The 15,867-nt window shown below is 38.6% G+C and overlaps 1 protein-coding gene across 1 annotated transcript in view; it reads right to left on the reverse strand.

Moving 5' to 3' along the window:
• LOC135703347 (uncharacterized) overlaps positions 1–15,867 on the reverse strand; it is a 46,893-nt gene that overhangs the window by 8,376 nt on the left and 22,650 nt on the right. Inside the window, exons 3-4 of the mRNA XM_065224541.1 lie at positions 8,568–9,182; positions 3,659–5,693 (exon numbers count right to left, since the gene is read on the reverse strand). Coding sequence (XP_065080613.1) covers positions 3,659–5,693; positions 8,568–9,182 — 2,650 coding nt within the window. The remainder of the gene's footprint in view (positions 1–3,658; positions 5,694–8,567; positions 9,183–15,867) is intronic.

The raw sequence follows: 15,867 nt of genomic DNA on the forward strand, positions 1-15,867 counted from the left end.
AAGTCAAGTACCAGAGCTGAGCCAAAAAGTTGAGCACATTTCTTCGGGATCTTCTTGTCTTAGGGTGGTCTCTGGGTCTTGCGGTGGCATTTTTTTCGCTCTTGGTAGTTTTCAGTGCCAAATTGGAGATGAAGAAGTAGGGTTACGTACCCCAATTCCCTCCTATTAAGCACAACCCACACTTAGTCTTTCTTAATCTTGCGTAGTTTAGCACCAAACGGAATGTTATTATTACTGGTGGCTTCCAAATTAATTTACCGCTCCGTACGTATCGTATTTGATAAAGAGTAACAAATTGTAGAGATATTGTTAAAAGTCTAACAGTGCTTCTTGACGCCAAACTCGGCCTACGAATTTTAAACTAGGCTTAACGCATTGTCACGAAAATGTATTCAATTCGGCCTATCGGATGAAGAAAAAAAATATTCTGTCGAAGCGCTTCATCTGTTTTTGAGAATATTGGGTGCAAACATTTATATCACGCGTACTTATTGACTTCGTTCGGTAGTATTTGAACTTAAGTATCGTACCAAACGCTCAATTTACCTGTTCACGCCGAAATCATGGATTTATTTAATGTTTTCTGCTTGATAGGCCCAAAATGGGCGCTTAGGCCGAAGTAGTTCTCTGCCCTATTTTCGTTGGTTTTTGGAGAGATATATATTCGCATTATGCAGAGAGAGAGAGAGAGAGGATAACGAATTATCGGTGAAAAAGGAGAGATGAAAATATGAACGTTACACAACTCACCGAAAAGTAGACTGAGTGAGGAAATGCTTATCTTACAGCTATGTAAGAATTTCTATCCCTGTATATATATTAGTTACCAACCGAACCACCAGCATAGATCCAGTTAGTAACAACACGATTCCAACAAACACCATACAATCATTATTCGGGCCACAGCATCAGAAGCCAGCTATTCCACAGCCAACTTGAACCTTGTTGCTAACAACATTTGCGTACATTCCATAGCCACCGTTTAACCCACATCAGCAGAAGTAAACAAATCAACCGAGTGCAACGATCGAACACTATTTTGGCCTCATCAGCAGATAACATCCTGACCACAGCGACGACGACGACGACAACGACGGTGGACGACCCTTGGACATGCTAAGTCAGCAGATCAGTTAGCTAGCGCAGGGTAACTTTAAGTATCGCTTAATATAGAAATTCATTCTTAGTTTAGCAGCTCAATCGTTCAGATTTCTTTTTTTAAAAACCGGTATCCGACAACCCGTCACACAATTTATTTACATTCAAAAACAAAACAATTTTGCTTACAAGAAACTGATATACAATGCTTACCTCCTGAATTCATATTAAATACACATACCTTATTCCTCGTTATCGCTATCTCCTGATTTGTCTCGCTCGAAATAGTTAAATAAAATACAGGAACCAAAACGGTGACACTTCTCAACAGAATGTGAGAAAGGAATAAACTGAATCGGTAGTATTTCGGATTAATGGAGGCACAACACAACCATACTTTACATATACATTTATTCTGAACTCTTTTTGGCGATTTACATTTGTTCACAAGTCGATTTTCATTACGGTTTTTTTTTTAAATCATTTTAACTCCTTGATTATAGGCTTCGAGAAAATTTCTTATACCATTTTCTAGTTTGACAAATGGTATTGAGTTATTCACAACTGGTAAGATTCACTGACATTTACAATTAGGCTGTGATGACAGTAAAGTGTAGCAATTTCGAACTTCAAGACCTGATCTCCAGGACAATTCGGAGAATGGAACATAGGGGAATTTACGTATTCTCGTCAATCTAAGCAGCGTCTGCACTTCTACTAGCATTTTCTCAGCGTCACGCACATATATGATGTGTCTGTTTGTTTACATTCATCTGCTGCTTGCTTTTCTATCCATTCCAATCGACAGAATTTTTCAAAACGTTTTGAAAGCATTTTTACAACGCTCCAAACTTCTCAGGTGAGTGTGACTATTGTCGGCAGCCTCTTTTTCTTCGGCAACCTTCCCATTAGAACTGCGTGTTAACCAGCTGTTCTATTATCGGCAACTCGAAATCAACCCCATTTTGTAGAGCGTATGCTTTATTTGAAGAAGAATGTAGCATTACTGGATTGCTCGATCGTTCAAATATAATCAGATTGAAGCTGAAAGGCTAAACAATCGTTTGGACACATTCAGGGAAGTGCGTTGATGGGAAAACATAGTGAAATTAACGTTTAAATTTTGGTTGCCGAAAACAGTCAATGGGTGCCGAAGCCAACATTTACCCTAGTTTGTGAACACCGGCATATACCTAACTTGATGCTGTGGGGATGTATGATGCGGATTTGGTTATAACAATCTGTTGGTGCATCATACAATACACCGTTGAGTTTGTAGAGTTAATCTTCAAGATGATTTGAAGGACCAGCAATATTTGAGATTTGTCTTTTTGATCATACCAATTCAACATATTGGCTCGTTGTTTGAATAACACTGTTCAAATTGATGCATGTTTATTATTGAATGAAGGTTATAAAAAATTTTATGAAAATCCCATTTTGCTTTTTCTTAATAATTGAAGTATTGTTGTACAATATTCATAGAGAAACTGTATGCTTATCTATAAACAGTGATTTTTGACTGCTAATCTCTTACCAATCGCCAATTGGTACACTAATACAATTCCAAACATTTTTATTGATAAATTTCCATGTGAAATTCCACATGATTTTCATGTGAGCACACATAAACAGAATCCACCGAGAAGCATACATGAAATTTATGAGTCTAATGAATAATATGTGTGGTTACACTTGGCTTTTATGTGTACATCATTCGTTGATCAAATTGCAAAAATTCATGTGTGGGACCAATAAAAACAGCCTTTGACATTTTATTAATGTAGGGATGATTAGGATGCCTGCTACTGGTCGGCAGGATTGGCAGGTTCTGCGTTTTCATGTTTGGTGTTTGCTTGGTTGAACCCACGGAGTGGCTTCACATTCTGATGCCTTTCACTGATGACTTTGGACCTGAGCTCTTTGGTCACTTTTGTTTGTTCCTTATCAACAATATGCTGCAGGTTACTCAGTACTGTTTTTTCGAGCGTGGCTTCTAGTGGCAGTATTTTGAATTTCTCTGGAAGCGATTTAGCAAAAGGAATCCGTAGAACATATAACCAGTCCTGGTATAATGGCTTGTGCCTTTCTATAATGTTTGATTTAGGTGGTATATTTATAGTTGTATGTTGGGTTTCAGCGCGATCGGAAAGTAATTTTGATTCTTCACCGTTCGTATTTCGAGCTTCAGAAGCAGATGGTCTGGTTTGCGTTGCACCAGCAGTTTCCGCTGCTCGATCTCTACGTTCAGATTCTTCATTATTTGCATTTTGAGAAGAGTCAGTCTGGTTAGGGTCCGACATATTCCTACGTTGTACCATAATTTTAGCGCAATCATTTTCATCCACTATTATCTTAACAAAATGGGAATTTTTTCGAAACAACTCTTTAGAATAGTAAAAAGAAATGTTCTGTTTCGGCAAAAAATTCAGAAATGGATAGTTTTCTCGAAGATATTTCAGGATTTTGTTGATGTGCTTATACCACTCTCGATTCAGGCCCGATTCGATCCGAGCTAGGAGATGCACTTTGCTGCTGAGGTTGATCAATTCAGACTCACCCCGAATTTCACTGATGTCGCTTACTGCTAGACCGTTCATCAGATTCTGAATGATCATTGGACCACACAAGATAAATGGTATGAAAATGAAAACCTTAATAAGGTCGATTTTCATCGATGACGCTTCCAGCTCTCCGATGGTCATTACTAGAATTTTGACCCCAGCATTCAGGCCGGTATCGAACGTGTTGAAATTACCGTTTTTTTGGCCGTTTTCAGTAGTCGCTATATTGTTATAAACCAAATAGAAGCTGTAAAAGAAGGCCAACAGGATCGGACAGAAAGCGACGATGCTTAGGAAAAAGTTTTTAGCCACCACCAGCAGCATCCATCTGTAAGTGGAGAAGATATCGTCCGAAAATGCACCTGCGAGGCAAATAATGTCATATGCAAATAAGAAGACGCTCAGTGCAGCAAGCAATATAAGGAATCTGACATCATTCGAATTCAGGCTCAAAATGATGCACATAAGAAAAATTTTAGCTATGTCGCAAATATTTTCATGCTGTCGAAAGTAACGATTGCCAAACACAGCCCACTGAAATAACTCTCGTATAATAATAAATAAACATCCAATCCAACTCAAGACGTATAACGCACTCGAGTAGTTTTCATGGCAAAAGTATTCTAATGTATACCAAATAAAGACAACTGCCGTTAACAATGTACAGAACAGATTAATAACGTGCAAAATACTCCAACGTAACCATTCGATTTGAACATAGGTTTTAATCACTGGATGGTTGAGGAGTGGCTTCAGTTTACTGGAGTTTGAAATCCGCTTGATGCAACCAATTGTCGATAATGTTTGCCTATTGTCATTCTTTGGATTCTTATGTTCAAGTTTGGTTTTATGTTGCATTTTTTTCGAATAGTATGGACATAAACCGTTGAAGTCTAGTTTGAACTCCTTTTCTTTACCGCTGAATGTTTTAACGGTCTTGTCCAAATATTCTTTCATGAATGCATGCTTCGCGTAGTCCAGGGGAGTTTCGCCCTTTTTGTTGCGAACACCCAGAAATCCGGTTGTACGTTCCGTACAAATTGTCATGGCAATATCCTCCAGACCATATTTGAGCGCAATGTGAAGGGCAGTGTTCCCATCAGCATCCGTCTTCGCAATGGAGATCCTTTCATCGCCTGCCATCATTCTAGCACATTTCACGAGATCAGCCTTACGTTCGTTTTTGTCATCCAATTTCACGCAATGATGCAGAGTGAGTAGCAGTATGGGTTCGTCATTGATGAGCAGCTTATCTTTATCCATTTTTTTCAAAAGCAGTTTCAGCACAGCTGTGTTTGTACTGTCACAAACCTTTCGCAATAGACCCTTTAGCTCGACACGATGCTGTAGTTCGATGGTTTTTGTTCTTTTTTCTGCAGCGTTGCTTTCGGGTTCTTGGCTTCTAACTCGGAAGATTTTGCTACCAAACTTTTTAACAATAAGCTCCACGCTTTTGCTTAAATTTAACTTCACAGCGGTGTGTAGCCAAAACTTGATCACCTTTTTCACGAAGCATTCCGTTTCCTCTACACTTAACGAGAGAAGCTTTTCCTCAAACTTTATCTGGTCCTTAAGCCGAAGAAAAGACTCCAACAACTCAATATCGCTTAAAGGTTTGGTCCTTTTAGAACACTCTTCCAGAAATTCCTCATCATCCTTTTGCATCTGTTTCAACTGATCTAAGAGTAGGCCGCCTTTTTGTTCAGTTACTTTCGAAATATACTTGAAACTTGGGTTAATCTTGGGCGAATGCTCAAAATTTGCTCCTTTGTCCACCAGCATTCGTATGAACGTCCTGTACTCCTCCAGTTTTAGTTTAATTTCCTCAAGTTGCTGCGTGGTAATGTTCTTGTCCAGAATCTGTCTTTTGACAGAATCGTACTGCTTGTGGATTAGTTCCAACGGCGTCGTTTGGTCCTTGTTGAGACAGTTTGTATTGATGTCTTCTTGCTCCAGCAGCCACTGGGTAAAGCTTTTGTTAAGGCTCCGCACGGCGTAGTGGAGAGGAGTATCCAGATCTCTCTGTATGGGCTGATAAAAAATAGAGTTTTGAGGAAATACATTCTTCCGGGAAATACATTGCACCCCTCGAAACATAGGAAAATAGCTAATCAAAACAAACATAGCGTGGTACTAGAATGGGGTACGTTGATCGGTGTCGCTGATAGGCTAGTCCAGTGTGAACCAATTTAAAACCATTAGTTTCCTCCGATTGGTTATAGTACGTTCAGACTAAAGATACTGAATTGAGCAAAGAGGCGACATCTAATCGATTTGACAGGTCTTCTGCTCGATTGGAATATATTTTCCTATGACTTTGGCTGATAATCGATTGTTCAAGTTATGACATGTCGTTTCTTTATAAATTCAGCCTCTTTAGTTCACTACTTGAATAGCCTATTGGTCCCGAGTAAATCTATAAGCGTACTCCATTCTAGTTGAAAGTCTAGTACTACACTATGTTTGTTTTGATTCGCTATGAAAGTTTGACAGATAAAATTAGGGGTTCGTGGATTTTCCTATGTTTCGAGGGGTGCATCTTGGGAGATTAGCTTGGGACCAAAGATAGTACCAGAGCTGAGCCAAAAAGTTGAGCACCTTTCTTCGGGACCTTCTGGTGTTAGAGTTAGTTACCTCTATGTTATAACCATCTCTGAGCGATTCCAGACGAATTCGCAAATCCATTATTTTTCGTTCTTCTTCTTCTTCTTCTTCTTCTTCTTCGCATTTTAAGCTTATTGCTCATTGTATAATAGCTTATTGTGTTCTTTCAATTTAGTGTTCTAGATGCACTTCCACAGTTATTAATTGAAAACCTTCGATGCCTGTACCATTTTGTATTAGTATAATTGTGTGGCAAGTACAATCATACCAACAATCAATACGAAACTAACGATTTTAAATTGGCTCACCACTTGACTAGCCTATTGGTCCCAAGCAAACGATTAACGTACCCTATTCTAGTCGAAATTCTAGTACTACGCAATGTTTGTTTTGATTCGCTATGAAATTTTGACAGATAAAATGAGGGGTTATTGGTTTTTCCTATGTTTCGAGGGGTGAATCGATTAGCTTGGGACCGAAGAGAGTACCAGAGCTGAGCCAAAAAGTTGAGCACGTTATTTCGGGACCTTCTAGTCTTAGAGTTACCTCTATGATCATACTCTATGCCCAAGGAAGTCGAGACATTTTCCAACCCGAAAAATTCATAGACCGGACCGGGAATTGAACCTTCAGCATGGTCTTGCTTTGTAGCTGCGATTTTACCATCTGAGCTTACGTATATTTTTTTTTTATTTGGCTGAAAATTTTCAGAACCGTTCCTCATTACCAAAAGTGCAATTTTGCATATTCAGATCACCATTTTAAATCATGCCTTCACCACAGACAAACAGGCGTAACTCTTTGAAAAAGTTTTTCTTGAAAACATAGTATCTCAAAACAAAGGACCTCAGTAGTGACATCTTTCAGGCTTCTCGCGGAAAACAAGCTTGCTCGCTAACTCGCAAACAATATTGCATAAAAGTTCTATAGAATGTATAGAAACGTCAAAGTGATCCGATGCCAGCGCTACGGCGAGCAGTTCGCGGAACTGATAATATTCAAATCAACCGTTAAATGCGTGAACGAAGATACACAATGAAGATTTAGGTCTGTTTGTCTGTGCCTTAACTTTTAAAAGGGTTTATAGAAAAATGTTAAGCTTATCTTTAGAAAACTGTTACTAGTTAAAACTGTTACGGTTTGGAATATTCGGCAATGTTTTAGGGAACATCAGGAACCATTTGAAAAATGCATTCTTAAAAATGTTTTTTATGTTCTAGGGGACAATGAATGTCAATGTGTATGAAGTGCATGAAAAAGGTCGAATTGTTTTATTTTTATATTTAAGAAGACACTTATTATATTGAAGAGCTGCCAAGAGCTTTTTTATTATGAATTTACCAAACTTTCGGAAAAATATATTGTTCGAACTGGAGAACGGCGAAATACATTTGAAATAGCCAAAAACTACCAACTAATTTCAAACCGTTACATCTCGAAAACGGCGTTAATAATTAGTTTTTTTTTTTGCTGTAAATTTGGTTTTCTTCTGATAGATCAAGTTGAAAACATAATTCAACCACGTTTTTCGATATTTCAAAAGCTTGAGTTTTTTTTCAAAGACCATGCATTTTTTTGTCCATTATTTTTCCATCTTGACCTGCAATAGATGGCATTCATTCTCCCATTAAACATTAAAAAGTAATAAAAAAAAATCAACAAAAATGTTTAAGTTTCTATTTTAAATTAAAAAAAAAATGAAATTATTTTTTTTTTCAACTAGTTTCAGATCTTCTCCACAAGATTGCCGAAGGTTCCAAACCGAAAGGACAACCATTTTTCGAGTGACAGTTTTCTGAAGATAAGTTTAGTATTTTTCTTTAGGCCCTTTGCAAAATTAAGGCTCGATTTAAAATTTTGATCTAAAGATGCAACATGGCACTTTTGGTCATGAGCAACGTTTCTGAAAATTTTCAGCCAAATAAAAAAATACGAAAATTAATGGATTTGCGAATTTGTCTGAAATCACTCCTCTTTAAGGGCATCAGCCGAATACATCATATCAAGGAAACTTTGCCAGAAGCCATGGAACGGATACAGTAGCACTGTGCTAAACGCATTTGAAAATGAGCACAACGTGAACTTCTCTTCAGAGGTAGGAATCTGCCTTCAAATTCGTTCCGAGCATCTTTTAGCGGTTAGACGACACGGTTATGCCTGTCCAATAGCGGTCGTATGAGAGAACGCGGATGTTGCCAATCTTTTTGATATGCTGTCTTCGATTCAATGCAATTTAATCCCTCCAGTCCCGTTGAGTCGGGTGTTCTTTTTTTCACGAGTGTTATGTTTTTAAGTACTTACCTCATTGACGCTCGTTTCATATTCGTCGTCCACTTCATACTTTTGCAGGATAATCTTCAGAAATGGTTCGAACAAATCAAAGTTTCTCAGCATTATAATTAGCGAAGGGTGTGTTCCAAGATTTTGCAGGCGCGTTTTTGGCGTGGAAATTTTTGACCGAAATGAAAACGTAGTTTTATCCTTCACAAGCTGGTTCACTATATTTATTTCTGGATTGACACGCCATTTCTTGAGAAGCTCTATGCCATCGGAAACCAATTTTTCGGCATTCGTCTGTGCTTGCTGCTTCCAAGTTGGATCATCAAAATCCATTTTCCATTCACTTGGCAGTGGTATATTTTTCAGACATTCAATAAAGCTGTTTTCGATGTCCTGCAGCTTTTTTTCTTTATCGTCAGCTTTCGACTTAAGATATGTAGCTGCTTCCTTGCGCATGGGTTTTTTTTCTTTGTTTTCCGAATCCGAATCTTTGATGTTTATTTTAAGAAAATGTGTTTCCAACGCTTCCAATAGTGGACCAAAAGACTTGTTCAGTATGCATATCTTAAAATTGGCTAGTGTATTCCATATTATTGGGCGCAGTACAATCCTGTTGTATTCTTTCACAAGTGAGTCCTGAAACAGATGGTTCTTCTATGATGTTTGTTTGCTAAATATGGTGTATTAAAAAAAAAGCATATACAGTGCCCTTATACTAAAGAATAAGAAAGAATCAAGAAATCATACAAACCTAGATACAGCTAGTTTTACACATGATGGAATCGGGAATATGATTTTTGCTACATTAAAACGATGAAATGCTCCGTAAATCTTGAAGAAAGGTTTTATACTGCGTAACTACTCATAAATAATTACTATCCTGACCTTGTCTTCTTTTAGTCAGAGGAGCGAATCGAAAGATGATTCTAATGAAAAAAGATTCTAAAAGCAGCTTCTGAAGAGGTTTTTTTGGGAAGTGTAAGATTTCTTTCTAAACCTTTCTGCAACAAACACGTGAACTGCACTTTTAATCATTAATCTAAAAACTAACACTATCTCCCATAATCAGGAAACGCGGAAACTCGGTCCATTGCTCATTCGTGCTTTTCCTTTCTTCCTACCTAACGAGAATGATGCTACCTGATTCCGATATGTTTGCCGAAAGCACCGACCATTTTTCGTGCTTTTATTTTTATATATTCTCGCAAATTCACAAGACAATATGCGCTCAATAGATAGCTCAAATTATGGAACTAGTCCATAAATGGTTTGGATGATACCCCGAACACATGGTTAAGCGAAGTAACCACAAAATTTTTATTACGCTCAAAAAATTTCACACGTCATCATCATGTGCCTCACACACACACTTATTTTGAAACACATCAATTTCATGTGTAAATCTTATGCTGTGAACCACGCCTGTTGGTTTAAATTGTGACACACTTGGAGCCTATGTGCCTCACATGGCGATATCAATAGCTTAGCACATCATAATGATTCAATGTTGTACAATATTCTAATTTATCGACTTCTACTTTACCGACTCTAAAATTGAATCGACAAATATATAAACAAAGCTGCCAGAGGGCAGGGCATACACATGCCTTTTTAATGGGTCTGATTTGGGATTTGATCCTGGACTGTTGGGGTGTGCTGCTGCCGTTGTCTTCGTTCGATCCCACTGGGCCACGATTGTTCTCATATATGAAGCTAGTTAATAAGGATGAAGTCACAACTCATGTTTTCGATGCAGATCATGCAATTCACATCGTTTTGAAGTGCAAAACAGTCCCATCCATCTGTTTTGAACAGTTGTGTGATTCAATGTGCAATACATTTGAATTGATAGAGAAAGATTATCAACATTTCAAAGTTTGAAATACTAGAAATTAACGTAAAATTGAGCCATGTTGAAATACACTTCAAATAAATGTGATTGTGCATGTGACAAATCAAGTGTTTAAACACTTCGACTTTTTTTTTGGCATATGGTTGCTCTCATGAGCAAAATTGCCAACCGTTTTTCAAAAATTATTGGCAAATTACAGCAAAAAAAAATGGAAGAAAACTGGATTGTTATAAAAATTTGATTTTCTTGCAAACATGCAAATTTCTGAACTTATTAGGATTTGTAATAAAATAAAATATGGAATTCAATGATCGAAAGTACAAGAAAAAACACCTTTTGGTTTGCAACCGAGAGATGCTGAACATACATCCGATCACGACGGCTTCCGCTGAATAAAAAGCAGGCAAAGGAAAAATAGACAGGCAAACGAATTGCATGGTCCGGACAAAGGTGGCTACATATAGGTGTTCTTATGTGTCAAATTCGTGATTCAGCCATGTTGGATTTTTGTATGGGACAGCGACCGAGTTTGTTTACAATTTGCTCTAAAACCGCATTCCCCCCCCCCCATCCCCCGCGACCTCCTCGCAAATATAGTGACAAAGCTGTATCACCATTTATATACCCACCATGGTCCGGATAGATTGTACAAATATCGTTTGCAGGGATCCAACTTTTCGTTTTCGCGAAAAGAATATAAGCTTTTTTTCACTCGTCTCGAGAAACGATATTCGCTGAGGAGCACGAGTGGTGAATTTCATACCAACCTTTTCTCACAATCGTTTTCGTTCTCGTTTCTCACTTTTCTTCATACTGGAAAGGGCATTTATTCTCACTTGTACAACTGCTCGTGAGAGCGCAGAGCTTTTCAGTGGACTACGAGCAATATCACACAGACTTGGTCCAGCAGACACAATTTTCGGTCTCTTTCACTCTGCAGATGTTTAAATGTAACAAGGAACGTGACGTCGTTCGTTGTTACCATTGAGGAATGACAGAGTAAGAAAGACGGTAAATTCTGTCTGTTGGACCTGGTATATAGGACATTGAGCTGCAATCTTCTTCTTCTTCCTCGCATTTCAAGCTTATTGCTTATCGCATACTAGCTTATTGCGTGCTCTCAACTTAATTTTCTAGATGCACTTTCACAGTTATTAATTGAGAGCTTTCGATGCCTGTACCATTTTTGCATTAGTATAATTGTGTGGCAAGGCAAGTACAATCATACTCTATATGCCCAGGGAAGTCGAGAAATTTTCCAACCCGAACGACTCCTAGACCGGATCGGGAATCGAACCCAACCACCTCCAGCATGGTCTTACTTTGTAGCTGTGCCGTTACCTACTGAGCCAAGGGTGGTTCCACATTGAGCTACAAACAAGTCCTCGAAATACCTAGCATACTTTTTAAAGAAGTCCGATGTTCAGTTCATCAATTAAATTTCAAGTAAATAAAGTATCATACGTTAGCAAAATTGTGTAGTTCCATTCGCTATACAAACAATCGGTTCAATCATAAATCAAAGCTAAATGAATTTGGTTCTTTGATAATTGATTTGATTGTGAAAAACGGTTCAAATTTTTGAAAAGAAAAAAAAATCTATTCTTCTTCCGCAACAACGGTTTGACGTTTGGTTTCGATCCACTAATAGAGATTGCAAGAATTCAACCATAGAGGTAACTCTAAGACTAGAAGGTCTTGAAATAACGTGCTCAACTTTTTGGCTCAGCTCTGGTACTCTCTTCGGTCCCAAGCTAATCGATTCACCCCTCGAAACATAAGAAAAACCAATAACCCCTCATTTTATCTGTCAAACTTTCATAGCGAATCAAAACAAACATTGCGTAGTACTATAATTTTGACTAGAATGGGGTACGTTAATCGTTTGCTTGGGACCAATAGGCTAGTCAAGTAGTGAGCCAATCTAAAATCGTTAGTTTCGTATTGATTGTTGGTACAACTATGTTAGTGATTTGTTTTCAACGGGCAAATTTTCTGCAACGGAAGAAAAATCCCAACGAAAACATTTACGTATAGTATTCTTTCTTCTTCTACGCATTTAAAGGTTATTGCTTATGGTATATTAGCTTATTGCGTGCTCTATTGGTCCCAAGCAAACGATTAACGTACCCCATTCTAGTTAAAATTCTAGTACTACGCAATGTTTGTTTTGATTCGCTATGAAAGTTTGACATATACAATGAGGGGTTATTGGTTTTTCTTATGTTTCGAGGGGTGAATCGATTAGCTTGGGACCGAAGAGAGTACCAGAGCTGAGCCAAAAAGTTGAGCCAAAAAGTTGGGAATGTTTCTTCGGGACCTTCTGGTCTTAGAGTTACCTCTATGATCCTACTCTATGCCCAGGGAGTCGAGAAATTTTCCAACCCGAAAAATTGTTAGACCGGACCGGGAATCGAACCCAACACCTCCAGCATGGCCTTGCTTTGTAGCTGCGCATTTACCGACTGGGCTAAGGGAGGCCCCAAGTATACGTATAGTGTGCGTACGATAAACGTCAGCAATCTCTATCTCGCTTTCGTTTTTAAAACGGTTCTTCGCCGGTGAAGCGGCACCAACAAACGCGATGCATTGTCAACTCAACATAAATTGCTTGTAAACAAACGTAAAACAGGTTGCTAGATTCTCATTATATTCGGTGTACGGTGAGGTATTTAATGCCGGTGCAGTTACACCGGCAAATGTCAAAAACAATGTAAGATAGCAATCACAGCAATCCATACTATTCTGTTTACTTTTGTGCTTTGGAAGTTTAGTGTATTAAACATTCATTCTGCGGCGAATACGTACAGCGTAGATAATAAGATATAATAGAAATAATTTACTCTATTGCATATTTGCTCCCGCTACACGGTTCGAAAAAGTAGTGAAATTTTCTGTTCAGTATGATGCACATAAATGGAGCGTCACATATAATATAAGTTTACATTGTATATCATGTAAAGTTCTGAGACATTTCATGCAATGTAGCAAATATTGTATACAAAAGACAATTGTTGCAAACAAAATTATTTACAAGTTGCTCGGTTGCGTGAAATGAAATACAAGTTGACGTGAATGAATGTTTACATCTCTATTAATATTCAGAATTTTTATCTGTGTATAACAAAGACTTTATTTCAGCGATTACCAACGTATCGTGTGTATAACGCTGAAAGTAATCCTGGCTAATGAGCTTATACGCTGAGAAGATACGGTGCACAAACGATAAATCAATGGCTTCGGCTAGCTTAAATCAATGACGTTTATATAAGGTCTGGGCCAAAGGGCTTATTGGTGTTAGTGAAATGTGCAAATGGTTAGTGGTGTTCGTATTATATTGCAATGTTGTTCTTTTTACACGAAACAGCTGTTGGCAGTGACGTATTTCTATCTGTTCTCAGTATGTTGGCAGTGACGTATATCTATCTGTTCGCAGATGTTCTGCAATGTTTACAACATTTTTGCTTCTAACACCAGCAAGTTGCCTGTTGGCCCAGACCTTATATAAATGTCATTGAGCTTAAATGTCCTCTATATCTATATGGACCCCTCTATAGGGACCCCTCAAGACCGATTCGCATACATCATCGTGAACACGGAGTGTTGCTGGTTCCTGTTAGGACTGCTGCCAATGTGGACAATTCGACAATAATAGTTGGATGCCTAGCTCCATAAGTTAATGTGATGCAATTGTGTAACTTCCGAGATGAGTCTGATTTTGACTGAAGAATTTAAGCAGCACCCGTGAAAATCTTGCCATTATTCGATAAGCTTGATAATTTCTTCGGAAACAGTCATCGGAGCTGGAATAGTGTCTCACTTAGGCTTTTGACGTGCAATATACAACAGTACACGATCGGTCGATGCTCACGAATGAATTTATGATACAAAGATAAGCATAGCTTAGTATGAAAAGGTGGACATTGTATAAAAGAATGGTGCATGCGAATAAAGGTATACTGCAAAATTTCAGCCATATTTCATTTTACCTGGTCGAGAATGGGAAATATATTCCGCCAGTGTCTATTAAGTAGGAATAACATAAACACATCAACTGAAGTATGTGTGTTAATGAACCTAATATCTTTCAACAAAAGAACGAATGATCCTCGTGAATAAAAGTGTTGACATCGTAAGTACCAATGAGGTACAGTCAAATTTCGCTCGTTGGGCTATGTTTAGGTGGGCTACGTTTTAGTTGGGCTGCCGTTAGTTGGGTTGTAGCCCACCTAAGTCGAAGTCAAACGTCATTTTTGACAGTGTTATTTTTTTTTTTCGAGGGGCTCATGTATGAACAATTCGGATAGGTTTAGCCCAACGAGCGAAAGTTGACTGCACAGGGGAAGATAGAGCAGAGCGCTAAATAAAACTGTTTTAGTAGCTTGAGCTTGAGCTTGCTTGAGCTTTATTGACCGCCCACGGTTGCTACTCTGTTATTGCCAGATCAGCTGTAATTACACAGAGAACCATTAGACGATGCTTGGGACTAGCAATCATCCTCAATGTGTAAAAACTGGTGATCTTAAATTAGGCAATACCAGCGCCGGCCGCGCCCGAACACAGGTCAAGAAAGGAATGGGAAGGATTGTGTTGACATGACACTCGCTTTGATGGAAGCCGAGAACACCTCTGCACTTCCACGAGGAATCACTGGGATGTTGGATAAGAGGGTTGGGTTTGCAGCAGGGTTCGTTTTGGTAAACGATAAGCTGAATTGATGTCCTAACGATCATATAACGCGAAGGAGCTTGAGACTAAACCCACGGTGTTCTGCTCAGTAAGCAAAAACGTTTACCACTAGGCAGCACCTTTTTAATCACCGAGTTGCTGTTATTACCATGTAGTCATATTAACAAATAAAACGATTGACGAATCTTGAATGTGGAAGGGCCTGAGATTAGACTCATGATGTTCTGCTCAGTAAGCAAAAACGGTTGCTCTAAGGCCACCGAGCCCCTCATATCACATAATACCGTTGCTCAAATTTTTGTATCCATTCAAACCCGGAACCAACGACAACAACGAGTTTCGCAAAATACACGATACACAAGCGATTTTACCATAAATCTCTTTGATATGTAAGGACCTGGGACCGCATTTTTCTGCTCAGTAAGCAGGCCACTGTAACCGACGATCTTTCAAATCCGAAAACTAAAAACTAGGAAAAAGTACTAAGACCTTCATTAAGTTCCACTTTCACGCGACGTTCAATGACAGGGTCCTATCCAGGATTACATCTGAAAAATCCAAATCTGGCCAACGCCCACCCTAAACCTAAACCTGCTCTAATCCACCTTAAATGACTAACGAATGGAAGACTTTGACTACCCAGCCATGCAATAGTATCATTCCGTGCCTTATGGCAACTTGATGATTCTATTGCGCTCATCTTTTGGCACCACCCAGGGGAGACTTGGTCCTGTACCCAATGCTTAACTTATCTCCATTCCACTCAGCTACTCGCAATTT

The sequence above is a fragment of the Ochlerotatus camptorhynchus genome, unplaced genomic scaffold (assembly GCF_037179485.1).
Source record: "Ochlerotatus camptorhynchus isolate MF236.1 unplaced genomic scaffold, CSIRO-AGI_Acam_v1.1 ptg000212l, whole genome shotgun sequence".
NCBI lineage: Eukaryota > Metazoa > Arthropoda > Insecta > Diptera > Culicidae > Ochlerotatus > Ochlerotatus camptorhynchus.